Source organism: Saccoglossus kowalevskii, chromosome 8 (genome assembly GCF_978046115.1).
Source record: "Saccoglossus kowalevskii chromosome 8, keSacKowa6.1, whole genome shotgun sequence".
Classification (NCBI taxonomy): domain Eukaryota; kingdom Metazoa; phylum Hemichordata; class Enteropneusta; family Harrimaniidae; genus Saccoglossus; species Saccoglossus kowalevskii.
The window spans coordinates 15,073,537-15,101,341 of record NC_140648.1 but is presented as its reverse complement, the minus strand read 5'-3'; the positions used below and the strand labels follow the sequence as shown (position 1 = coordinate 15,101,341).

General features: G+C 35.7%; 2 protein-coding genes across 2 annotated transcripts; one reads left to right on the top strand and one right to left on the bottom strand.

Annotated features, from left to right (window-relative positions):
• Positions 1–60: 60 nt before the first annotated feature.
• On the top strand, positions 61–7,593 carry LOC102809648 (decapping and exoribonuclease protein-like). The gene is made up of 6 exons (XM_006820251.3): positions 61–541; positions 1,176–1,399; positions 2,550–2,763; positions 3,679–3,814; positions 6,427–6,521; positions 7,119–7,593. Exons 1-6 carry the CDS (start codon positions 141–143, stop codon positions 7,231–7,233), a joined length of 1,185 nt encoding a protein of 394 aa, XP_006820314.1. The 5' UTR covers positions 61–140; the 3' UTR covers positions 7,234–7,593.
• Positions 7,594–7,994: 401 nt separating this feature from the next.
• On the bottom strand, positions 7,995–27,046 carry LOC100378431 (thiosulfate sulfurtransferase-like). Its single transcript, XM_002737820.4, has 2 exons — positions 26,253–27,046; positions 7,995–9,407 (listed from the first exon to the last, which is right to left on the bottom strand). Exons 1-2 carry the CDS (start codon positions 26,812–26,814, stop codon positions 9,136–9,138), a joined length of 834 nt encoding a protein of 277 aa, XP_002737866.1. The 5' UTR covers positions 26,815–27,046; the 3' UTR covers positions 7,995–9,135.
• Positions 27,047–27,805: the final 759 nt, after the last annotated feature.

The following is a 27,805-nucleotide window of genomic DNA, read 5'->3' as shown; positions in this document are numbered from 1 at the left end:
TACGATGGTTATTTTTGATTGGCTGCGAGCAACTTTTACCCAGAATGCAAAAATAAATCAGCTGTTTCCGACGAGGATTGTAGCCAGAGGATAAACACGTGTTTTTGTTTTTCAAGTGGATTTTACTGTTGGTTATATTGATGAAGCGTCGCACAGATGATACGGATGCAACATCCAAGAGACAAAAAGTTAACCGCGAACCTGTATCGTACTCACCGAAAACACTCCAATCTAACCCGGCACTCTACGATGGTAACTTTCCTTATTTTCGACAGCCAAGAGAAATCGGTTGTTTTTCTTTGGACATTGACAGGGAATTTCATAATGACGCTCGACAGCTGAGATACTACTTCCCACCAGACGATACAAAAAGGGTCAAGTTTGATTTGACTAAGGGATACGAGAAATACATCAAAAGAGACGACGATGTTAAAGAGCGTCTGGACATTTTATTAAAATGGGTGTTGGCGAACAGAGAGAAATTTAATTTACACAAGAAACCAGAAACAAAAGAAGAAATCCATACACAGAAAGATGGAAAGTAAGTACAATAATGTATCCATGTACCTTAGAAAAAGAGTCATGCATCCGGGCCCTCTATTCTGCGCAAGACACAAAGTCAACATAGCAAATAATCTACACATTGCATTATATAACGGTGCCATTCCAACATAGGTATACTTCTTTGTGATTTTACTATCCTATCTCCAAATCTAAAAACATTTTTACTACCACAGTAGTAATCTAAACTAACTCTTGAAAACACAAACATTGACGCTTGACTTCTATGATTGCCCATGTCTGCAAGATTTATTATTATTATCTTAATTGTTAAACCATCTAATAAAAATTAATTAAATTAACCATGGCTGAGCTAGTCTATTCGATCCTCAGCATACTGTGCTGTAATGCACAGTGAAAATGTGTGACACAAGCATGATAAAAAGGCGATGAATGTGCAAGAGAAGGCATTAAATGTGTGACACAATTGAGGTAAATGTGTGCAACTACCGGGTATTTCATACAGGTTCTGTTTATCATAGTCTTGTGTATATACTCACAATTTAAGACTCAATACTAGGTATTAAGGGTGTCTAATTCAGCAGTTCAGCATTGTTGTAATCAGAGGTAAGGTACGTGTGTTAAATAAATGAAAAAAAATAATTTCATTTCAGCCTCCATACAGATTTCATCACATGGAGAGGACATCTGACAAAAATTCTCTGCACTCCGTATGAAAACCGAGAAGACTGGAAAATGGCTGTCAGTTTATTCAATGGAACATATTATATAAGTGAAGTGGAAACTGAAGAATCTAGAGACAGGAGGAAAAATATGACATCTGCACATAAAGAAATGACATATTGGGGTTATAAATTCGAGCAATATGTTGTGAGTGGTGAGTACACGTTCACTCTTGAAGTGTTTGCGTGTCCTGACCTATTGTCACAGGACAGGCTCTATCAGCATAGACCTGTGTAATATGACACACTACTAGCCAGCTTTGGCTGAAATATGGCCTCAACGCTCTTCTACACTACCATAGTGTTTATGCATAGAACTTCATACTATGAGGTTAGACAGTAATGGCAGTTATATAAAGTGGCGCATAGCAGAAGTCGATGAAACCCTCACTGCCTGTGTGCATCACTTTGCAATATCCTTGTGATAACTTTATAATTATACTTATCTTTTTCCTCCTTGAAGTTATAATTTGATGAGAGATTATAGCTCGAAATAGTAACGAAAAATGTTCAGTATTGTGCAAAGTTTTAATGTGTCACACCTCTTAAAAATCCCCACAAACAAAAAATGTTTGTTTTTTATGTTATTTGGTTTTTGATAGTTTTAAAATTAAATTATTTATTGTTTTTACTGTTTATTATTATTTATTCATTGTGTCTGAATTATCCACCATGTCTTTACACGTCTGTATTAAAAGTAACTAAAAAATTTCTCTGTACATTCAGAAGTTACACATTGGCCCTCATAATGGTTATCTAATATTTTCCATGAATAAATAATTATGGTTCACTTCTATTGCCTGAATAGTGTGGTATCAGAAAAGAGTAGAATAACTTTGAGTTGAATTCAAATGTTGCACTACTGCACAAATATGCAATGCATTATCAAAGAGAACCTTTCATATATAATGCAAAACTAATATAACTGTGGAAACTTGCTTCATTATATGTCAGTATTTTGAAACGTTTCAAATTATAAGTATTCATATCGATAATAATATATGACTTTTTCATCCCATGTCATCAAGCCAAATTTTGAGTTATGAAAAAATAATCTTTCCATAGAAACCAATATGAGAGGAATTATTGTGTGTGATTTTTCTTGCTAATTACTATATTTTGTGTTAGGCCATATAACTACTCCTTGCAGTGAGATGCTTAAATATTAAATAAATAAACAAACTTCTGAATCAACAAAACTTAGTTACAAAGTTACAAACATATTGTGTGTGTTAAAATTCTTCTTTGAGGGCGCGCTGCATGGACCACTAATGATGTCAATTTCCAAAATCTCTCGTTATATAGCTGATGGTCACACACCTCCAAGTACTGAAGACACTGTGAATAACATTGAGGGATACTGTACCGTGGTAAGAACGAGACTCAATGAAAATTCCTTAGTGTTTTCCGGAGAAGTAGACTGTTGCCGTGGGGATAACACCAAACCATCAAAAAATTATGTTGAGTTGAAAACAAGTCGAGAAATATACACAGACAGGCAGTACAGGAATTTTAAGAGGTATTTTGATAATAAAGAAACTAGTAACCTTATGCATTTGAGGCAATAGTGTGAACCTTTGCATTCATTATTCAGTAGTATGGCCTTTGACCTGGAACTTTCAGGTGGTAATTTCTACATACATTTGCCTTGACATAACATGTGTGTATTAAGTTCAAAGCCTACATGTGGAAATGAAAATATCTTAAATTTATCTGCTTTACACTATTTTGTATTCTAAGGTCAATATGATGATGTTCATGTGAAACAAGCTTCAATGATGTATGTGATCATAAAATTGAGTCATTTCAAATTTTCCCAATCTCAACTTTCCCATGCACAGAAATTTGTTTCCCCAAATTTCTAGTACTGATAGCGATCATTTGAATTGACTACAATGTGAGTAATTATTTTACCAATGCATCCCTGCAACCGTAAATATAGTAATGGCTCCAAAAATAAATATTTCTTAATAGCAAAAATGATAATAATTTACGTGGATTTGAATATCGTGACAAATATTTAAGTCCCTACAAAATCTGATTTATTAAATTTGTGTAGTAATTTTTTCTGATATTGTAGCCAATTGCTCGAAAGAATAAAAAATTACTATGCTACTAATTAGCTAGAAGATGCACTTTGGTCTTGTAGGATCAGCAACCATTCAGAACTTGTGTTACAGCTTGCCTTCTAGTGAAGTGTATTCTAATTGGTTGTCAGAAAAGAGCATTTTGCATATTCACTTGGTCACATGTACATTTGTAATTAAAGTTAAAGTACATTGATGGTCAAATTTTAATCAGATTTAGTAAGTTTAGTTCAGAAAATTAAGACTGTCAAAAATTATTCTCCCACACTGGTCTGTCATTAACAAATAACAATTCAGGCATATCATATACATAGAGATCCTTTAATTTAATTTATCTGTTCTTTCAGATTTAAACTAATCAAATGGTGGGCACAGTCATTTCTTCCTGGTCTTCCTACCATTGTTGCTGGCTTTAGAGATGATGATGGTGTAGTTACAAAACTAGAGACATATGAAACCATGAAAATCCCAGATCTAGTTAAGGTAGATGCCTACTCATGATTTCAAAAACCAAGTATTTATTCATTTTTTAATATATTGTACTTGCAGGCAATATAAGAATATTGACTTTGAAAAAAATGGGGGGCACCAGGTTAATTTTCGAGAAAATCATGGTTGTATTTTAGTGAATAGCGGCCATTTTGGTAGTATTATAGTGCTTTTACCATAGGTTCTTTTGGCAGAGATATTATGCCATATCTCAAATTGTAGACTGGTGAAATAGGCTGCAAAAATAATATATTGTTCATAATGGCCTTCTTTTTGTTTTCCAGAATTTTTTCAAATATCTGGGTTTTAAAAAGTGTTAAAAATGCAATTTTTGTTTAACATTGCGCTCTATGGAATTGTTCTAAAAATAGCTATTTTTGAAAAAAATTAGGACAAGTTTCTCAAAATACGTCACTGTAACACACAATAGAATGCTATTTTATGGTGCCATGGGACAATAGCTCCATGATTTTACATAATAAACCAATGAACATTGTCATGTGATTTATGACCAAATTTCTCAAAAAGTATGAGTGGGGTTCTACCTTAAGGTGAGTGCATGGTTATATGTTTGAGTCATGTTAACCTTGTATAATCAAATTATTTTAGACAGTGTATATTGTAATAGAATTATTAACTATCATAATACATCTGTCACAGTAACGCCATGAGTTACAAGTGCCGTAATTTTGCGGTATTTTACAGGGTATTTTCATCCTACCATATAAGGAAATGCAAATTTCAAATATAGAATGATTATGTGCATAAGCGCCCTCTAATAATAAAAACAAATATGGCTGCCACCAAGGTTTGATCGGACACCACACAAAGAAGTTCGCTGATTCTGTTCAAAACTTTTTTGGATTTTGGCATTCCCATGATGTATCCTTGGTAGGAAAAGATGTATAATAATAAGTTTATTACGAAGATACCTCAAAGTATGCACTTAGACAGTATGCCGCTGCATCAACCCTCAATGAGTGTCTGTTGATAATCCAGCTGTACTGTCTTCGTGCATACTTTGAGGTATCCTCGTAATAACCTCATAGTCCTGTTATTTCTCACTTTCTAAAACCCATTGTAAGCTGGATGAGAATCAGTAATGTACTGTATGGTACATGGAATAGTCATTGTAGTCTCTCATCACATGTATCAAACACTCCAATGGACAAGCGATCATCACATAGAATGTTTCTATCTGATGACATATGCCAGTACAATTAGTCTCCTAACAACATGTACATCATTTTTTTCCCAGATTTGATTACCGACAATACTCTAGTTTAGGCGTCACTCTAATTCAGGCGAGTGGTTCTGAAATAGGCATCACGAAATGTTGAAATATTACAGTCAATACAAAAAATATGTTCACATGATGACAAAAATAATATTTGTGGTCCTTCAGTCATAGTTCAAAATGGGAAAGTTAATAAATAAATTCACCTTTGTACGTCTGGTACACAAACTGTACACAAACATCATACATAGGCATACTTCATTCAAATTTGGTACCATGCTGTGTGTCACCCCCCCCCCCCCAGATTAGGTTCCAAATGACCAATTAATGGTCAAATTTTATTGAATGGAGCTCCAGCGAACTATCTCTGATGTGGCTGACCAATTACATTCAAACTTCACACATACATTATGCACATTCACTTGTTTGATGATTGAATTCAAGATGGCCAAGCTTTTCTACTATTCTGGAACTACCGATAGATTTTGCCTGTGCGTTGACATATTTCAAGTTTCATACATACATTGAACGTAGTGGAACCATGATACATACCAGAGTATCATTTTTTTTCCTAGATCGGATTCAAAATAGCTGATTGATATCAAATCTGGCTTTAGTTTGTATCATGTGTCATATCAGTGTCATTATCAGTGTTCCCTCTAAGCCTTATTTTCGCTCAATTTTCTCATATTCAATTGTAGTTTCTCAGTGAAATTTTTGTCTTTTGAGAAACTTTCCATACATTTTGTATGCAGAAATAACATTTCAAAGGGGAAAATGAGCTAATTTTCACAGTATTTTCAAGATTCAAAAAAATTAAAGGGAACAGTGCTCATAATGAATAAAAAAAAATATAAACTTCTTGCATCTACCATCATACTACCAGCAAGCATTGTAACAACACTCTAATAATGTGATCTTCAATCATACTAACCACACAAGATTCAATTGAAACATTTAAATAAATTGTTTTTATTCACATATAATCCATGCTTTTTGTTGAGATGCCTGGTTTAGCTCGAGAGATCACTTTTAAAAAGTATCAATCGGGACTCTGTCATTTTCACTGATTTCATGTTTAATAGGTTTTGTGAAATACTGTGAAGTACTTTATTTTAGCTGGAATCAATTTTTGCTGAAAAGACTTTTTGGGTGTTTTTCTATGGAATTTATTTCCACTGATTTTTTGATGAGTTGAATGTGAAATATATGAGCAACAGTATATTCACTGGATTTTATTATCATTGAATTCTTTCAGCGAAAAATAGCGAAAATTAATTTCCAGTGAAAATAAAGTATTCTACAGTACATAATTCAACATATGACTAACAATTAACCATTTAACTAAATTATTTTTATTTGCCACCAGGATGATCCGTATATGTGGAATCCCTCTGTATGTGTTAATTTTTGTGACAAGTTCCTGTGTTTTGTTAAACAAGTTGTTCAAAAAGATGACCCAAGGTGAGTTGTTGTAAATCATGTGACCCATTGTTCTAGCTAGTGGTGTATTTTCCTGAATTCACACATATGTAGAGTGTAATTTCTACATTTGAATTCATAATCTAAGTGTCATTGCTACAGATGACTAGCATATTTTGTAAACTGCTATTGTAAATCAGACCTTCCACCTTAGCTAGGAGTGAGCATCTTTAGTTGCAGTGCAACGATAGACTTCTTCCTCAATTATTGACAAAAAAAATTGTCAAGAAAGAGGTTCAAACCCACAACATCACCCACAGCAGTTAGAGCCTCCAACGACTGAGCTATTCGATTTTCGATGTAGGTTTCTGGGAAAAAATCTTGTAATAGATAGGTCATGTCCATGTCAAATGTTATGCATTTAATTATTCATGAGAAAATTACAAACTACCATAGCATGCAATACAACTTTTGACAAGTTGAAAGTGAAGTATAAAATAAAGGTATTTTCACTGATTTATCTATTCAGTAAAAATAAAGTACTTTACAATAGTGGGTTACAGTTTTATTTTGACTTTTACAACACAGTTTGGAAAAGATTTGCCTGATTACGGTATGTTCATTATTGTTTAATTCCAGATGTGTTTATCTATTTGAATGGAATCCATCATCAAAAAGGATAATATACACTGTACATGAAGATGATCAACAAACATTCCTACCAGATTGGTTCCTTGAAGAAATGCAGAAATAACAAGTCTTTAGAAATGAAATGGTCTCCATCCATCAACATTAGTGTATTTAACATTTGAAATCGTATTCAAATATCAACGAAGGAATGGTCCAAAAGATTTCCTTAAAACTTGAGCAATATGCATAATGAAAACCAATTCTTGCTTTTAAATTTTAACCAAGCATGTATGTGTGGGATAATCACGCAATGAATTGAAGTTGGTCCAGGAAATTGGTTGAGGGCATGTTGACATTTTTGGTCTCTGTTTTTTGGGGGGGAGGGGGGGGGGGTGACTTCCCAGTCTGTTAAATGATGTTCTTAGGCAAACCATTAATCTAAATAAATGATAATATGAATAAAAAAAATCACAAAACTAAACAAGGTGAATGAGTAACCCACCATTTGTGACATTCATTCAACAGATTTGAAAGAAACCTGTCCAAGCATGTCTGAAAAACAATGAATACTGTAGAATACTTTATTTTCGCTTGGAATTTATTTTCGCTATTTTCGCTTAAGGGATGATTCCGTGAAAATAAAATCCAACGAATATACATTAAACTCATCAAAAATCAGTGAAAATAAATACCATACAAAACGCCTAAAAAGCCTTTTCAGCGAAAATTAATTCCAGCTAAAATAAAGTATTCCACAGTAATTGTCAGTTGGTCAAAATTGTAATGAATCCACAAATAATTGATGTGCATATATCTTGCCAACCTCAAAACTAAATCAGTCGATCCAAGCTGTAGGACGAGTAACAAAATGCACAAGACCATAAATAGATTTCCTATAAACTACTTTTATTCAGTAATTTTTATTAGTGGATTTTCGCACATTGTTTTTTGACTTTCCACATAACTTTTGCACACTTCTAAATTATATTCCTACATGTTTTTTTTTTTAATTCCAAAAAACTAAGCACTTTATCAACCTGTACAGAGCAATTTATAATTGCATAAAGTTCAACATAATCGTGCAATTATTGATTTTTTCACATGTTCATTGTTTTATTTCTATGTGTAAACGTAGAATGTACAGAAAATATCAAATACTATATTATGCAAAATAATATTGGTACAATATTACCATCTTTCTTTATAACCCGTTTACATTAGTTAATATAAAAATATGTGAATATTAATTATTCACTTCGTGCATAATTTCTGGTTATATATAAAAAAAAGTTTAAGTCAGCGAAACTTGTGTAATAATCATTTAGCGAGTTGTAAGCTAGTTTACCTTGCTAGTTTACATTGTGTTCAGAAATATATCTTGTATTAGTAACATAGGTGAATACTAAAAAAGAATAATTACTACCAGTAATGACAATGCTACTCACTTTGAAAATTGTAAGTTTTTAAGAAGAGTTAAACTTGGAAGTCAAAGGGCAGTGGTCATCATGCTGTTTGATATGAGACTTATAGCGACGTACACAACGCACTGCATGAAATGCCTTATTTGTTTACATGAAATTTGAAAACACTCTGCATGATGACCATCGCCGTTCAAGTTCATGCTCAGACTGTACTTTATAGTGACTGCATATATCATATATACTGTGGAATACTTTATTTTCGCTGGAATAAATTTTTGCTGAAAAGGCTTTTTGGGCGTTTTGTATGGAATTTATTTTCGCTGATTTTTGATGAGTTTAATGTGAAATATAGGAAAAAAAGTATATTTGCTGAATTTTATTTTCACAGAAACATCCCTTCAGCGAAAATAGCGAAAATAAATTACAAGCGAAAATAAAGTATTCTACAGTATATATATATATATACCGGTATATATACAAATACTTAAATTCAGAATTTCTAGTATGTATAGAATGAAATGTTGCTATGAGCGTAAAATAATAATAATTGCCCCCACCTTATACCCGGTATATCAACTACATACAGAAATAATGACTGTTGGAACTCAATCAGTTGAGAATTTTCTCATTGAGTATTCACTCCAAGATCCATCATACAACGACACGTCATCTTTGCCACCCAATTTAGCGGCCAATATCAAACAACATGCAGTAATACCAGCTCTACATGTCACAGTTATAGGCTGGTCCAGTTGTATGCCCTTGTCTTGAAAAAGCTGCTTCAGTTCTTTCACACTTTTTACTTCTCCAGTGTTCTCATCTATGATAGATGGAAAGGGAATATTCACAGCTCCTGGGATGTCGCCAGATGGTGTATCTGAAATTGTGCAGAAAATACAAAATAATGTAATTTTCTGCTCTCATGAAATTTTGTGAAAGCCCCATCTGTCGCAAAAATTTAAAGGGCGATAGTCGCCGTGCCGCGTCCTGTTTGATATGGGACTCATAGCGACGTATACAACGCGTGTAAAATACATTGTTTATTTACATGAAATTTGAACACGCGCTGCGCGACGGCCACCACGCTTTAATTTTGAATTTGAGATTTCTTTTTTAGCTCCGCTGTCGACTTTGTCGAGCGGAGCTTATCATATGAGTGATTGTCCGTCGTCGTCGTCGTCCGTCGTCGTCGTCCGTGTCAATGTTTTACTTTTTCGACTTCTTCTTGAAAACTACAAGCCTGAATGCTTTGATACTTGGTGTATATGTACCTTGGGTAGACCTCTCTCAGATTTGTTCATTTCATGATGATATCTTCAATTCTCTAATTTTGGTGAATATTTTTGTCATTTTTAGTAAAAAGTGATATTTTCGACTTCTTGTTGAAAACCGCAAGTGCAATTGCTTTGATATTACATATATAGGTACTACATTTGGACCTCTCTCAGATTTGTTCATTTTGTAATGATATCTTTAATTCTCTAATTTTGGTGAATATTTTTGTCATTTTTGGTAAAAAGTGATATTTTCGACTTCTTGTTGAAAACCGCAAGTCCAATTGCTTTGATATTTACATATATAGGTACTACATGTCGACCTCTCTCAGATTTGTTCATTTTGTAATGATATCTTCAATTCTCTAATTTTGGTGAATATTTTTGTAATTTTTGGTAAAAAGTGATATTTTCGACCTCTTGTTGAAAACCGCAAGTCCAATTGCTTTGATATTACATATATAGGTACTACATGTGGACCTCTCTCAGATTTGTTCATTTTGTAATGATATCTTTAATTCTCTAATTTTGGTGAATATTTTTGTAATTTTTGGTAAAAAGTGATATTTTCGACTTCTTGTTGAAAACCGCAAGTCCAATTGCTTTGATATTACATATATAGGTACTACATGCGGACCTCTCTCAGATTTGTTCATTTTGTAATGATATCTTTAATTCTCTAATTTCGGTGAATATTTTTGTAATTTTTGGTAAAAAGTGATATTTTCAACTTCTTGTTGAAAACCGCAAGTCCAATTGCTTTGATATTACATATATAGGTACTACATGTGGACCTCTCTCAGATTTGTTCATTTCATGATGATATCTTTAATTCTCTAATTTTGATGAATATTTTTGTAATTTTTGGTAAAAAGTGATATTTTCGACTTCTTGTTGAAAACCGCAAGTCCAATTGCTTTGATATATTATACATATAGGTACTACATGTGGACCTCTCTCAAATTTGTTCATTTTCTAATGATATCTTCTGTTCTTTAATTGCCATGTGCATTGCTAACAGCGGAGCTATCTCAGCCGACAGGCTGCTTGTTTTTATAGAGGTCAATATTGATTTTTGAAGTCGGAAATATTGCGTTAAGATTGACCATCATCAAATGTGTATAGAACATTATTAAGCTGGAAATATCTCAGAATACTTCGTCAATTCCCACACAATGTTTTAACGTCATTACGATGCTATGTATGACCTGTGTTTTTCTATGTTCATTTCATTTGATCTTGCAGATCAGACCAACACAACACACATTATTGCACAAAACAAAATTTGTTTTCACAAAATCTAAAATCTGTATGTACCTATAGTAAACCATTCAGGATTCACCCTTATAGCAAACAATTCAGGATTCACCCTTATATTAAACACATTCAGGATCTGTATGTACCTATAGCAAACCATTCAGGATTCACCTTTATAGCAAACTCATTCAGGATCTGTATGTACGTAGCTATAACAAACAATTCAGGATTTACCCTTATAGCAAACACATTCAGGATCTGTATGTACCAATATCAAAAAATTCAGGATTTACCCTTATAGCAAACACAATCAGGATCCGTGTGTACCTATAGCAAACAATTCAGCATTCACCCTTATATCAAACGCATTCAGGATATGTATGTATCTGTAGCAAACCATGCAGGATTAACCCATATAGCAAACACATTTAGAATCTGTATGCATCTATAGCAAACCATTCAGGATTCACGCTTATAGCAAACACATTCAGGATCTGTATGTACCTATAGCAAACAATTCAGGATTCACCTATTAGCAAACACATTCAGGATCTGTATGTACCAATATCAAAAAATTCAGGATTCACGCTTATAGCAATCAATTCAGGATTCTCTCTTATATCAAACACATTCAGGATCTGTATGTACCTGGAGCAAGCCATACAGGATTAACCCGTATAGCAAACACATTCAGAATCTGTATGGACCTATAGCAAACCATTCAGGATTCACGCTTATAGCAAACACATTCAGGATCTGTATGTACCTATAGCAAACAATTCAGGATTCACCTATTAGCAAACACATTCAGGATCTGTATGTACCAATATCAAAAAATTCAGGATTTACCCTTATAGCAAACACAATCAGGATCCGTGTGTACCTATAGCAAACAATTCAGCATTCACCCTTATATCAAACGCATTCAGGATCTGTATGTATCTGTAGCAAACCATGCAGGATTAACCCATATAGCAAACACATTCAGAATCTGTATGCATCTATAGCAAACACTTCAGGATTCACCTTTATAGAAAGCACATTCAGGATGTGTATGTACCTATAGCAAACAATTCATGATTCACCCTTGTAGCAAACACATTCAGGATCTGTATGTACCTGTAGCAAACAAATCAGGATTCACCCTTGTAGCAAACGCATTCGGGATCAGTATGTACCTATAGCAAACAATTCAGGATTCACCCTTATAGCAAACACATTAAGGATTTGTATGTACCTGTAGCAAACCATTCAGGATTAACCCGTATAGCAAACACATTCAGGATCTGTATGTACCTATAGCAAACACATTCAGGATCTGTATGTACCTATAGCAAACAATTCAGGATTCACCCTTATAGAAAGCACATCCAGGAGGTGTATGTAGCTATAGCAAACCATTCAGGATTCACCCTTGTAGCAAACGCATTCAGGCTATGTATGTACCTATAGAAAACAATTCAGGATTCACCTTATAGCAATCACATTGAGAATCTCCATGTACCTATAACAAACAATTCAGGATTCACCCTTATACAAAACACATTCACGATTTGTATGTACCTATAGCAAACAATTCAGGATTCACCCGCATAGCAAACACATTCAGGATCTGTATGTACCAATATCAAACAATTCAGGATTCACCCTTATAGCAAATGCATTCAGAATCTGCATGTACCTATAGCAAACAATTCAGGATTCACCCGTATAGCAAACACATTCAGGATCTGTATGTACCAATATCAAACAATTCAGGATTCACCCGTATAGCAAATACATTCAGAATCTGCATGTACCTATAGCAAACAATTCAGGATTCACCCGTATAGCAAACACATTCAGGATCTGTATGTACCTGTAGCAAACCATTCAAGATTCACCCTTATAGAAAGCACATTCAGGATGTGTATGTACCTGTAGCAAGCCATACAGGATTAACCCGTATAGCGGACACATTCAGAATCTGTATGTACCTATAGCACACAATTCAGGATTCATTCTTACAGAAAGCACATTCAGGATGTGTAAGTACCTATATCGAACCATTCAGGATTCACCCTTGTAGCGAACGCATTCGTGATCTGTATGTACCAATATCAAACAATTCAGGATTCACCCTTATTTCAAACACATTGAGGATCTGTATATACCTCTAGCAAACAATTCAAAATTCACTCTTATAGCAAATACATTCTGAATCTGCATGTACCTATAGCAAACAATTCAGGATTAACCCGTATAGCAAACACATTCAGGATCTGTCTATACCTCTAGCAAACAATTCAAAATTCACTCTTATAGCAAATACATTCAGAATCTGCATGTACCTATAGCAAACAATTCAGGATTCATTCTTATATCAAACACATTCAGGATTTGTATGTATCTATAGCAAACCATTCAGGATTCACCCTTGTACCGAACGCATTCAGAATCTGTATGTACCTACAGCAAACAATTCAGGATTCACCCTTATAGAAAGCACATTCAGGATGTGTATGTACCAATATCAAACAATTCAGGATTCACCCTTATAGCAAATACATTCAGAATCTACATGTACCTATAGCAAACAATTCAGGATTCACCCGTATAGAAAGCACATTCAGGATGTGTATGTACCTATAGCAAACAATTCAGGATTCACCTTATAGCAATCACATTCATGATCTGTATGTACCAATATCAAACAATTCAGGATTCACTCTTGTTGCGAACGCATTCAGGATCTGTATGTATCTATAGCAAACAATTCAGGATTCACATTATAGCAATCACATTCATGATATGTATGTACCAATATCAAACAATTCAGGATTCACCCTTATTTCAAACACATTGAGGATCTGTATGTACCTGCAGCAAACCATTCAGGATTAACCCGTATAGCAAACACATTCAGGATCTGTATATACCTCTAGCAAACAATTCAAAATTCACTCTTATAGCAAATACATTCAGAATCTGCATGTACCTATAGAAAACGATTTAGGATTCGCCCTTATATCAAACACATTCTGGATTTGTATGTACCTGTAGCAAACCATTCAGGATTAACTCGTATAGCAAACACATCCAGGATCTGTATGGACCTATAGCAAACCATTCAGGATTCACCCTTATAGCAAACAATTCAGGATTCACCCTTATATTAAACACATTCAGGATCTGTATGTACCTATAGCAAACCATTCAGGATTCACCCTTGTAGCGAACACATTCAGGATCTGTATGTACCTATAGCAAACCATTCAGGATTCACCCTTATAGCAACCAATTCAGGATTCACCCTTATATTAAACATATTCAGGATCTGTATGTACTTATAGCAAACCATTTAGAATTCACCCTTGTAGCGAACGCATTCAGGATCTGTATGTATCTGTAGCAAACAATTCAGGATTCACCCTTATAGAAAGCATATCCAGGATCCGTGTGTACCTACAGTAAACCATTCAGAATTCACCCTTATATCAAACGCATTCAGGATCTGTATGTATCTGTAGCAAACCATGCAGGATTAACCCATATAGCAAACACATTTAGAATCTGTATGCATCTATAGCAAACCATTCAGGATTCACGCTTATAGCAATCAATTCAGGATTCTCTCTTATATCAAACACATTCAGGATCTGTATGTACCTGTAGCAAGCCATACAGGATTAACCCGTATAGCAAACACATTCAGAATCTGTATGGACCTGTAGCAAACAATTCAGAATTCACCCTTATATCAAACACATTCGGGATTTGTATGTACCTGTAGCAAACCATTCAGGATTCACCCTTATAGAAAGCACATTCAGGATGTGTATGTACCTGTAGCAAGCCATACAGGATTAACCCGTATAGCAAACACATTCAGAATCTGTATGTACCTATAGCACACAATTCAGGATTCATCCTTACAGAAAGCACATTCAGGATGTGTAAGTACCTATATCAAACCATTCAGGATTCACCCTTGTAGGGAACACATTCAGGATCTGTATGTACCAATATCAAACAATTCAGGATTCACCCTTATTTCAAACACATTCAGGATCTGTATGTATCTGTAGCAAACCATTCAGGATAACTCGTATAGCAAACACATTCAGGATCTGTATATACCTCTAGCAAGCAATTCAGGATACACCCTGATAGCAAACACATTCAGAATCTGTATATACCTATAGCAAACAATTCAGGATTCACCCTTATATCAAACACATTCAGGATCTGTATGTACCTGCAGCAAACCATTCAGGATTAACTCGTATAGCAAACACATAGAGGATCAGTATGGACCTATAGCAAACCATTCAGGATTCACCCTTGTAGCGAACGCATTCAAGATCTGTATGTACCTATAGCAAACCATTCAGGATTCACCCTTATAGCAAACAATTCAGGATTCAACCTTATATTAAACATATTCAGGATCTTTATGTACCTATAGCAAACCATTCAGGATTCACCTTTGTAGCGAATGCATTCAGGATCTGTATGTACCTATAGCAAACCATTCAGGATTCACCCTTATAGCAACCAATTCAGGATTCACCCTTATATTAAACATATTCAGGATCTGTATGTACTTATAGCAAACCATTTAGGATACACCCTTGTAGCGAACGCATTCAGGATCTGTATGTATCTGTAGCAAACAATTCAGGATTCACCCTTATAGAAAGCATATCCAGGATCCGTGTGTACCTACAGTAAACCATTCAGAATTCACCCTTATATCAAACACATTCAGGATTTGTATGTACCTGTAGCAAACTATTCAGGATTAACCCGTATAGCAAACACATTCAGAATCTGTATGGACCTATAGCAAACCATTCAGGATTCACGCTTATAGCAATCAATTCAGGATTCTCTCTTATATCAAACACATTCAGGATCTGTATGTACCTGTAGCAAGCCATACAGGATTAACCCGTATAGCAAACACATTCAGAATCTGTATGTACCTACAGCAAACAATTCAGGATTCACCCTTATAGAAAGCACATTCAGGATATGTATGTACCTATAGCAAACAATTCAGGATTCACCTTATAGCAATCACATTCATGATCTGTATGTACCAATATCAAACAATTCAGGATTCACCCTTAAAGCAAACACATTCATGATCTGTATGTACCAATATCAAACAATTCAGGATTCACCCTTATTTCAAACACATTGAGGATCTGTATGTACCTGTAGCAAACCATTCAGGATTAACCCGTATAGCAAACACATTCAGGATCTGTATATACCTCTAGCAAAGAATTCAGGATCTGTATTTACCTCTAGCAAACAATTCAAAATTCACTCTTATAGCAAATACATTCAGAATCTGCATGTACCTATAGCAAACAATTCAGGATTCATCCTTATATCAAACACATTCAGGATTTGTATGTATCTATAGCAAACCATTCAGGATTCACCCTTGTACCGAACGCATTCAGGATCTGTATGTACCTGTAGCAAACCATTCAGGATTAACCAGTATAGTAAATACATTCAGGATCTGTATATACCTCTAGCAAACAATTCAGGATTAACCTGTTTAGCAAACACATTCAGGAACTGTATATACCTATAGCAAACAATTCAGGATTCACCCTTGTAGCAAACACATTCAGGATCTGTATATACCTCTAGCAAACAATTCAAAATTCACTCTTATAGCAAATACATTCAGAATCTGCATGTACCTACAGCAAACAATTCAGGATTCACCCTTATATCAAACACATTCAGGATTTGTATGGACCTATAGCAAACCATTCAGGATTCACCCTTATAGCAAACAATTCAGGATTCACCCTTATATTAAACACATTCAGAATCTGTATGTACCTATAGCAAACCATTCAGGATTCACCCTTGTAGCGAACACATTCAGAATCTGTATGTACCTACAGCAAACAATTCAGGATTCACCCTTATAGAAAGCACATTCAGGATGTGTATGTACCAATAGCAAACCATTCAGGATTCACCCTTGTAGCAAACGCATTCAGGATATGTATGTACCTATAGCAAACAATTCAAGATTCACCTTATAGCAATCACATTCATGATCTGTATGTACCAATATCAAACAATTCAGGATTCACCCTTAAAGCAAACACATTCATGATCTGTATGTACCAATATCAAACAATTCAGGATTCACCCTTATTTCAAACACATTGAGGATCTGTATGTACCTGTAGCAAACCATTCAGGATTAACCCGTATAGCAAACACATTCAGGATCTGTATATACCTCTAGCAAACAATTCAGGATCTGTATATACCTCTAGCAAACAATTCAAAATTCACTCTTATAGCAAATACATTCAGAATCTGCATGTACCTATAGCAAACAATTCAGGATTCATCCTTATATCAAACACATTCAGGATTTGTATGTATCTATAGCAAACCATTCAGGATTCACCCTTGTACCGAACGCATTCAGGATCTGTATGTACCTGTAGCAAACCATTCAGGATTAACCAGTATAGCAAATACATTCAGGATCTGTATATACCTCTAGCAAACAATTCGGGATTAACCTGTATAGCAAACACATTCAGGATCTGTATATACCTGTAGCAAACAATTCAGGATTCACCCTTGTAGCAAACACATTCAGGATCTGTATATACCTCTAGCAAACAATTCAAAATTCACTCTTATAGCAAATACATTCAGAATCTGCGTGTACCTATAGCAAACAATTCAGGATTCACCCTTATATCAAACACATTCAGGATTTGTATGTACCTGTAGCAAACCATTCAGGATTAACTCGTATAGCAAACACATTCAGAATCTGTATGTACCTACAGCAAACAATTCAATATTCACCCTTATAGAAAGCACATTCAGGATGTGTATGGACCTATAGCAAACCATTCAGGATTCACCCTTATAGCAAACAATTCAGGATTCACCCTTATATTAAACACATTCAGGATCTGTATGTACCTATAGCAAACCATTCAGGATTCACCCTTGTAGCGAACACATTCAGAATCTGTATGTACCTACAGCAAACAATTCAATATTCACCCTTATAGAAAGCACATTCAGGATGTGTATGTACCTATAGCAAACCATTCAGGATTCACCCTTGTAGCAAACGCATTCAGGATATGTATGTACCTATAGCAAACAATTTAGGATTCACCTTATAGCAATCACATTCATGATCTGTATGTACCAATATCAAACAATTCAGGATTCACCCTTAAAGCAAACACATTCATGATCTGTATGTACCAATATCAAACAATTCAGGATTCACCCTTATTTCAAACACATTGAGGATCTGTATGTACCTGTAGCAAACCATTCAGGATTAACCCGTATAGCAAACAATTCAGGATCTGTATATACCTCTAGCAAACAATTCAGGATCTGTATATACCTCTAGCAAACAATTCAGGATCTGTATATACCTCTAGCAAACAATTCAAAATTCACTCTTATAGCAAATACATTCAGAATCTGCATGTACCTATATCAAACAATTCAGGATTCATCCTTATATCAAACACATTCAGGATTTGTATGTATCTATAGCAAACCATTCAGGATTCACCCTTGTACCGAACGCATTCAGGATCTGTATGTACCTGTAGCAAACCATTCAGGATTAACCAGTATAGCAAATACATTCAGGATCTGTATATACCTCTAGCAAACAATTCAGGATTAACCTGTATAGCAAACACATTCAGGATCTGTATATACCTCTAGCAAACAATTCAGGATTCACCCTTGTAGCAAACACATTCAGGATCTGTATATACCTCTAGCAAACAATTCAAAATTCACTCTTATAGCAAATACATTCAGAATCTGCATGTACCTATAGCAAACAATTCAGGATTCACCTTTATATCAAACACATTCAGGATTTGTATGTACCTGTAGCAAACCATTCAGGATTAACTTGTATAGCAAACACATCCAGGATCTGTATGGACCTATAGCAAACCATTCAGGATTCACCCTTATAGCAAACAATTCAGGATTCACCCTTATATTAAACACATTCAGGATCTGTATGTACCTATAGCAAACCATTCAGGATTCACCCTTATAGCGAACGCATTCAAGATCTGTATGTACCTATAGCAAACCATTCAGGATTCACCCTTATAGCAACCAATTCAGGATTCACCCTTATATTAAACACATTCAGGATCTGTATGTACTTATCGCAAACCATTCAGGATTCACCCTTATAGCGAACGCATTCAAGATCTGTATGTACCTATAGCAAACCATTCAGGATTCACCCTTATAGCAACCAATTCAGGATTCACCCTTATATTAAACACATTCAGGATCTGTATGTACTTATCGCAAACCATTCAGGATTCACACTTGTAGCGAACGCATTCAGGATCTGTATGTATCTGTAGCAAACAATTCAGGATTCACCCTTATAGAAAGCACATCCAGGATCCGTGTGTACCTACAGTAAACCATTCAGAATTCACCCTTATGTCAAACACATTCAGGATTTGTATGTACCTGTAGCAAACCATTCAGGATTAACCCGTATAGCAAACACATTCAGAATCTGTATGGACCTATAGCAAACCATTCAGGATTCACGCTTATAGCAAACACATTCAGGATCTGTATGTACCTATAGCAAACAATTCAGGATTCACCTATTAGCAATCACATTCATGATCTGTATGTACCAATATCAAACAATTCAGGATTCACCCTTATTTCAAACACATTGAGGATCTGTATGTACCTGTAGCAAACCGTTCAGGATTAACCCGTATAGCAAACACATTCAGGACCTGTATGGACCTATAACAAACCCTTCAGGATTCACGCTTATAGCAAACAATTCAGGATTCACTCTTATATCAAACACATTCAGGATCTGTATGTACCTGTAGCAAGCCATACAGGATTAACCCGTATAGCAAACACATTCAGAATCTGTATGTACCTACAGCAAACAATTCAGGATTCACCCTTATAGAAAGCACATTCAGGATGTGTATGTACCAATAGCAAACCATTCAGGATTCACCCTTGTAGCAAACGCATTCAGGATATGTATGTACCTATAGCAAACAATTCAGGATTCACCTTATAGCAATCACATTCATGATCTGTATGTACCAATATCAAACAATTCAGGATTCACCCTTAAAGCAAACACATTCATGATCTGTATGTACCAATATCAAACAATTCAGGATTCACCCTTATTTCAAACACATTGAGGATCTGTATGTACCTATAGCAAACAATTCAGGATTCACTCTTATATCAAACACATTCAGGATCTGTATGTACCTGTAGCAAGCCATACAGGATTAACCCGTATAGCAAACACATTCAGAATCTGTATGTACCTACAGCAAACAATTCAGGATTCACCCTTGTAGCAAACGCATTCAGGATATGTATGTACCTATAGCAAACAATTCAGGATTCACCCTTGTAGCAAACGCATTCAGGATATGTATGTACCTATAGCAAACAATTCAGGATTCACCTTATAGCAATCACATTCATGATCTGTATGTACCAATATCAAACAATTCAGGATTCACCCTTATTTCAAACACATTGAGGATCTGTATGTAACTGCAGCAAACCATTCAGGATTAACCAGTATATCAAACACATCCAGGATCTGTATATACCTCTAGCAAACAATTCAGGTTTCATCCTTATAGCAAACACATTCAGGATCTGTATATACCTCTAGCAAACAATTCAAAATTCACTCTTATAGCGAATACATTCAGAATCTGCATGTACCTATAGCAAACAATTCAGGATTCACCCTTGTAGCAAACGCATTCAGGATATGTATGTACCTATAGCAAACAATTCAGGATTCACCCTTGTAGCAAACGCATTCAGGATATGTATGTACCTATAGCAAACAATTCAGGATTCACCTTATAGCAATCACATTCATGATCTGTATGTACCAATATCAAACAATTCAGGATTCACCCTTATTTCAAACACATTGAGGATCTGTATGTAACTGCAGCAAACCATTCAGGATTAACCAGTATATCAAACACATCCAGGATCTGTATATACCTCTAGCAAACAATTCAGGTTTCATCCTTATAGCAAACACATTCAGGATCTGTATATACCTCTAGCAAACAATTCAAAATTCACTCTTATAGCGAATACATTCAGAATCTGCATGTACCTATAGCAAACAATTCAGGATTCACCCTTGTAGCGAACACATTCAGAATCTGTATGTACCTACAGCAAACAATTCAGGATTAACTCATATAGCAAACACATCCGGGATCTGTATGAACCTATAGCAAACCATTCAGGATTCACCCTTATAGCAAACAATTCAGGATTCACCCTTATATTAAACACATTCAGGATCTGTATGTACCTATAGCAAACAATTCAGGATTTACCCTTATAGCAATCACATTCAGAATCCGTATGTATGTAGCCTTCGCCACCTAATTGCATAATGGAATACCTCTCCTATTATTACCAAACGCTTCAGCGTGGTATTAAGAGTTTGTTTTCAGGGGTGGATGATACCAAGGTGGGAAATGGATGCACATATGGGGTTAATTCCTTGAATTGCAATATAGAGGGTTCAGGCTGAAATACAATATATAGTGTTTTCATGTTTCGTCTGATATTTCTGTGGTATTCTGCTGCTGTAAGTAATGCACGATTTGTTCCGAAATTCAGTATATTGTGTGTATTCCAGGGTTATTCGTTTTTTGCTGAAAACACCCCCATTTTTTAGTGGCAGAGTTTGAATAGTCTCACTCCCACTGGGAAATCTGCATTGTTGCTTGAATGTGAGTTAATTAAACACATTTTCCAGACCGGCGAAAGAGTATGCAACAGCCAATTTTAACAGCCTGTCACGTGATTTTAGTCTGAATGTCAACAAGAAGAGGCTAGTCCATTTTACGCAGGAGTAATTGGGAGTAGAATATGTGAGGGATAGTATCAACAGAGATGTGTATAGTGAAAAGTAATATCTATCCTTCATTTACATCTCTGAGCATTTCTGTTTTAGTATATTGGTTTGAAAATGTTGAACTTGCATGATTTGCAATGTGTTTTTTTAATGGGACTCTCCTATTGATCGAATCCCGGGTTTGAACGAGAACGGCACACCACGTGATTTGTTTGAATACAATGCTGATGGCAAACATGCCGTGTTACTGCGGTACTCCACTGACGGGATGACTTACTGCATGCTACAACTTCGCTTGTGATGTTTCTTGTTAGCCATGGATTACATGAATCTTGATTACCAGTCAAATGTTGCTCATTTGACGTTGGTAATCTTTATTTGGAACTGAGTAACTTCCTGGTACTTCGTACTATGATAAAAATCAGTCAACATACATCAAGTTCTCTCAATTGTAGTATTCCATGTGATGTACACCTAATATGCCAAAAATGTTGCTGAACGATTTGAACTGAATAAAAATAGCAGACGAAAATTTGTTTACAAAATAAAAATACTTCGGTTGCCAATGAAAACCGGTAAAAAACAAGCAATATGTTTTCGGCTGTTATCATGGAAGGAACATGAACGTGAAGCTAACGTCTGTTTATAACTAAAACCGGGCACCTTATACGAGGTTTGCAAAATAACATGGCAGTCATTATAAGTCACTTTATTTTATTGTTAGGACGTATTCAGCCGTTAAATGTATAATTTCCAATCGTTTTGCGATAGTATTTTCTAGATTGGAAGCAGCATTTACATTTTATTCAAAGTTCAAAGCTGCGTTGGGATTCCGTTGACAGTGGTAACAATGTCGGCGCCGGTGATCTCTTACCAGTGCGCAACGTAGCCAAAATAAAAGGCATGATCATTTGGGCACTGCTATTACAAGACTTTGGCTGTTGCCATGGTAGCGGTGGGTCAGGATTGTTTTTACCAAACGCTTCAGCGTGGTATTAAGAGTTTGTTTTCAGGGGTGGGTGATACCAAGGTGGGAAATGGATGCACATAAGGGGTTAATTCCTTGAATTGCAATATAGAGGGTTCAGGCCGAAATACAATATATAGTGTTTTCATGTTTCGTCTGATATTTCTGTGGTATTCTGCTGCTGTAAGTAATGCACGATTTGTTCCGAAATTCAGTATTTTGTGTGCATTCCAGGGTTATTCGTTGTTTGCTGAAAACACCCCTATTTTTTAATGGCAGAGTCGAATAGTCTCATTCCCACTGGGAAATCTGCATTGTTGCTTGAATGAGAGCTAATTAAACACATTTCCCAGATCGGCGAAAGAGTATGCAACAGCCAATTTTAACAGCCTGTCACATGATTTTAGTCTGAATGTCAACATGAAAAGGCTAGTCCATTATACGCAGGAGTAATTGGGAGTAGAATATGTGAGGGATAGTATTAACAGAGATGTGTATACTGGAAAGTAATAACTATCATACTTTTACACTCTGAGCATTCCTGTTTTAGTATATTGGTTTGAAAATGTTGAACTTGCATGATTTGCAATGTGTTTTTTTTACTGAAACTCCCCTATTGATCGAATTCCGGGTTTGAACGAGAACGACACACCACGTGATTCATTTGAATACAATGCTGAAGGCAAGCATGCCGTGCTACTGTGGTACTCCACTGACGGGATGACTTACTAGTACTGCATGCTACAACTTCGCTTCTGATGTTGCTTGCTAGCCGTGGATTGAATGAATCTTGATTACCGGTTAAAATGTTGCTCATTTGGCGTTGGTAATCTTTATTTGGAACTGGGTAACGCCGCAACGTCGCCAGCAGAAACCTCCTGGTACTTCGTACTATGATAAAACTCAGTCAACATACATCAAGTTCTCTCAATCGTAGTATTCCATGTGATGTACACTTAATATGCAAAAAATTTTGCTAAACTGGATAAAAATAGCAGACGAACATTTATTTACAAAATAAAAATACTTCGGTTTCCAATGAAAGCAAGCCGGTAAAAACAAGCAATATGTTTTCGGCTGTTACCATGGTAGGACATAAACGTGAAGCTAACGTCGGTTTATAACTAAAACCAGGCACCTTATACGAGGTTCGCAAAATAACATTCAGTCTTTAGAAGTCACTTTATTTTATTGCTAGGACGTATTCTGCCGTTAAATGTATTATTTCCAACCGTTTTGCGATAGTATTTTCTAGATTGGAGGCAGCATTTAGATGTTATTCAAAGTTCAATTGGGATTACGTTGACAGTGTAACAATGTCGGCGCCAGTGATCTCTTACCAGTGCGCAACGTAGACAGAATAAAAGGCATGATCATTTGGCCACTGCTATTACAAGACTGGTAGGAGGTAATACATTTGGGGCGAAAGTATTCAAAAAACAGATTTTGGCTGTTGCCATGGTAGCGGTGGGTCAGGATTGTTTTTCCAATTAGTGATGGTACGATCTGCCTATCAAGTTTGAACAAAATCAGCCAAGCCAAAAAAAATCACAGAAGAGTTAAAAAGCCATTCCTGGTGAACAGTTACTCTAACTTTGGGGTCAAATTAATGAAAAAAAGATATAAAAAATTCAAATAGTAACTTTGTACCCACACTCAAACCGAGTACAATGAGCTATGTCAGAGGTGTTGTATCACAGGGAGTTGGACAAACTTATGTATTTTAATAAATTATTGAATAATAAAATGTTATATAACTTTTCTTTCACCCCCCCTCCCTTTCCTGGTATCTAAATCAAGTAATCACTATTTTTATTTTGTAAACACATTTCCGTCTGCTACTTTTGTCAGATTCAAATCGTTCACCAATCGTTCATTTTGGGCATGTTAGATGTACATCACATAGAATACTAGGATTGGGAGAACTTAATGTATGTTGACCACCTGGAAACTGAGTTTTATCAATCTTTAAGGGCTCTCTGAACATCCCCCCGCAGCCTGGACCCGCAGTAAAATCAACCTTTTCACTTTGGCGCGTAGATGTTTTGACTTGACAAGTTGTTTGACAGCTAGCAAAAAGATTGTGCGACGCGCATCGTCGGCGGCGTCTTTTTTATGACGTTTTGAACACTTAGTCAATTTGAGCAGTATTTATTCGGACAATGACTCAAGTTTAGACGTCTGATTATTTTATTTTCACACGTACAGTGACACGCGTTCTACACTGACACGCGTTGCTAGGTCGCAGCACTGTCTTGGAGCATATTAATGGGCAATTGGGTTCCCCGACCTAAATTTCTATCCCGATTTGTTGCACGTTCTTTCGAATATGAAATAACCAAATATGGGACATATGTAATAATAACAGAACCCCATACCCTCCCAGTGGCCTCGCTCGTGAAAGTACGGCAGCAGGATACACCGTATCACTCGTGAAAATAACTTCCATACGCAATGAAAGCCACGGGGAGGGTATGGGGTTCTGTCATAATACTTCATTATCACTGAAAACATTTTCCCCCTGAAATAAATTCCAGTGAAAATGCCATTTCCCTCACACTCTATTGAGACACAGCACAGTGAAAATTGGATTCACATGTAATGCTTGAAAACATGTCAGCAAAAATTAATTAAGTGAAATTTTACGTGACTTCATAAGAGTTGGAAATGAACAAATTACACCCGACCCTACCACTCCATACACAATGTAAACTACACCCCAAAACACCCTTTCGCCCATGGGTACTATCGTGTTTCACCAGTATATTCTATTTGACTTCAGGAGAAATTGAAATAAACAAATTAATTATAATTTCAGCCTCTAGTTGAGCACTGATTAAATCATAAACTACCTCGTCTTTATGTCAACTTTAAGTTATTCATTGCCTACATCAGTGACTTCAAAATATATGTTTCAATCCTAAGAATTTAACTCGCTGTTAATTGCATGGGAGTGCCAGTCTTTCATGAATTTCTATTGTCATGTCAATTTCTTGCGATTACTGGGAACATGAAGCTGTAACTAAATCCTGGTATAAGCACCGGTTAGGCAGGCTTGAACTATGCATGTGGAGCCAGCCGAGAGGTATATTCAATCCAATAGATTTCTCATTGTTTGGTAACTATTTGCTGCAAATGCAACAAAAATCAATATAAAAATATTACCCACACAGCATTCTACAGGTTACTTGTAATGATATGAGGTTATTATGCCGTATATAAATAAGCATGCTTTCACTGTGTAATAACAAACAATTCAGAATTTACCTATAGCATACAATTCAGGGCTGCGTGAATCAACCAACTGAAAGCCACCATCTTTTATATTCTGAACAATGTCTTCAAACGTTTTAACATCAGATACGTTCGAGGGTGAAGCCCGAAACTTTTTCGGCTCAACTACTGTGACCTCGTCTGTCAGTGGATACCCTTCGTTTCTCCACTTCTGTAATCCCCCATTCAGAACAGAGACATTGTCGTGTCCGAAATGTTGGAACATCCACCACGCCCTCGCTGCCGAAAATATTCCGCATTTATGGGTGTCATAGACGACAACATGTGTGTCGTTACTGATTCCCAAATTCCCAACACAGTCAGCAAAGTGCTGGGCGCTTGGTAACATATTTAAATACTTCGATGTAACATCTGAGCATGCTGCTATGTCGAAGAACAGAGCTCCCTTGATGTGCTCTTTCTGGTATTCAGCCCGTGGATTCCTGTTTTTGTACGGATACCTTGACGAGTCAAGAACTCGTAGATTTTTGTTTGTAGTAGACGTAATTTTCTCAGCCAACCATCTCACATTCACTAGAGTCGATGCTTTCGTCATTATTGCTTCAAGCTTGTTAGTGTTTAGACGATCGCTGTTTCAATAACGCCAGTTCACGCTGAGTAAGGGTGGGTTAATCTGAGATGGTGGACCATGGAACGTATGTCATCGACAATGTTAAAGCATAGTGTGTCACTCGACTTTGATATAACTGTTTTCCCAGAGCTCCTTGCGACCAAAACTAGAACTCTACGCCTAGGTATTCAGGTTCTCTGCCCTAATTTTAACCTGAGTGTGAAGATAACATACTATTCTATTCACGTACGATGTGCACCCCATTGAAATAACATATAATTCACGTATAAATAAATTGTTCTACAATGCGAATGCCAGTTCTCTGACGCATTTGCGTACGCACGGAAAAGGTTCAAAGTGCAATGAATGCGAATAAAAAATATCGCCACGGAATCGTCTTTGTTTTTGGGCTTCACCTTTGTTTTTTAGCACTGAGTGGAGATAATTTACAGACTATTTTGTGTACATATATTTGAGGTTTTTTTAATCATGTTCATGTGTTTATGTAACTGTGTTATGCTTGTTTTTGCGGTTTTTTTGGACCATGTGAAATTAGACGTGAGCAAGATTTTCAAAATTGTAAATATAACAACGCATATATTCGTACACATAATGCACAGTAAAGGGAACTGTGAACTATTCATAACCTTAATTTCTTAAAAAAAATATCAAGGTGGTCCCTAATCCGTCTACACAATAGTATTGTTACATTAGCTCGAATTGCTATATACATTGTATCAAAATTGGTGTCAGTACATTAGTACCCAAGTCTCCATAGTTGGTGTTACCAAAATACATAATTAAAGTAATTGTTATACCAAGAGACTTTTGATGTCGCACACTTGTAGTATTTAAGTGTTTGTTAAAAATCAAAATAGTACACGTATTGTTATTCGTATTATATGATAAATTTTATTCTTGTCATTCTATATGTTCTGTAATTGAAAAAAAATCGTGTGAGCCCCATGTATCATAC

Coding starts and splice junctions, on each gene's coding strand:
- LOC102809648 (XM_006820251.3), top strand. CDS start 141: ATGAAGCGTCGCACAGATGATACGGATGCAACATCCAAGAGACAAAAA. Junction 542..1,175: donor CATACACAGAAAGATGGAAA/GTAAGTACAATA, acceptor ATTTCATTTCAG/CCTCCATACAGATTTCATCA. Junction 3,815..6,426: donor AAATCCCAGATCTAGTTAAG/GTAGATGCCTAC, acceptor ATTTGCCACCAG/GATGATCCGTATATGTGGAA.
- LOC100378431 (XM_002737820.4), bottom strand. CDS start 26,814: ATGACGAAAGCATCGACTCTAGTGAATGTGAGATGGTTGGCTGAGAAA. Junction 9,408..26,252: donor CCCTGAATTGTATGCTATAG/GTAAATTCTGAA, acceptor GCACAATTTCAG/ATACACCATCTGGCGACATC.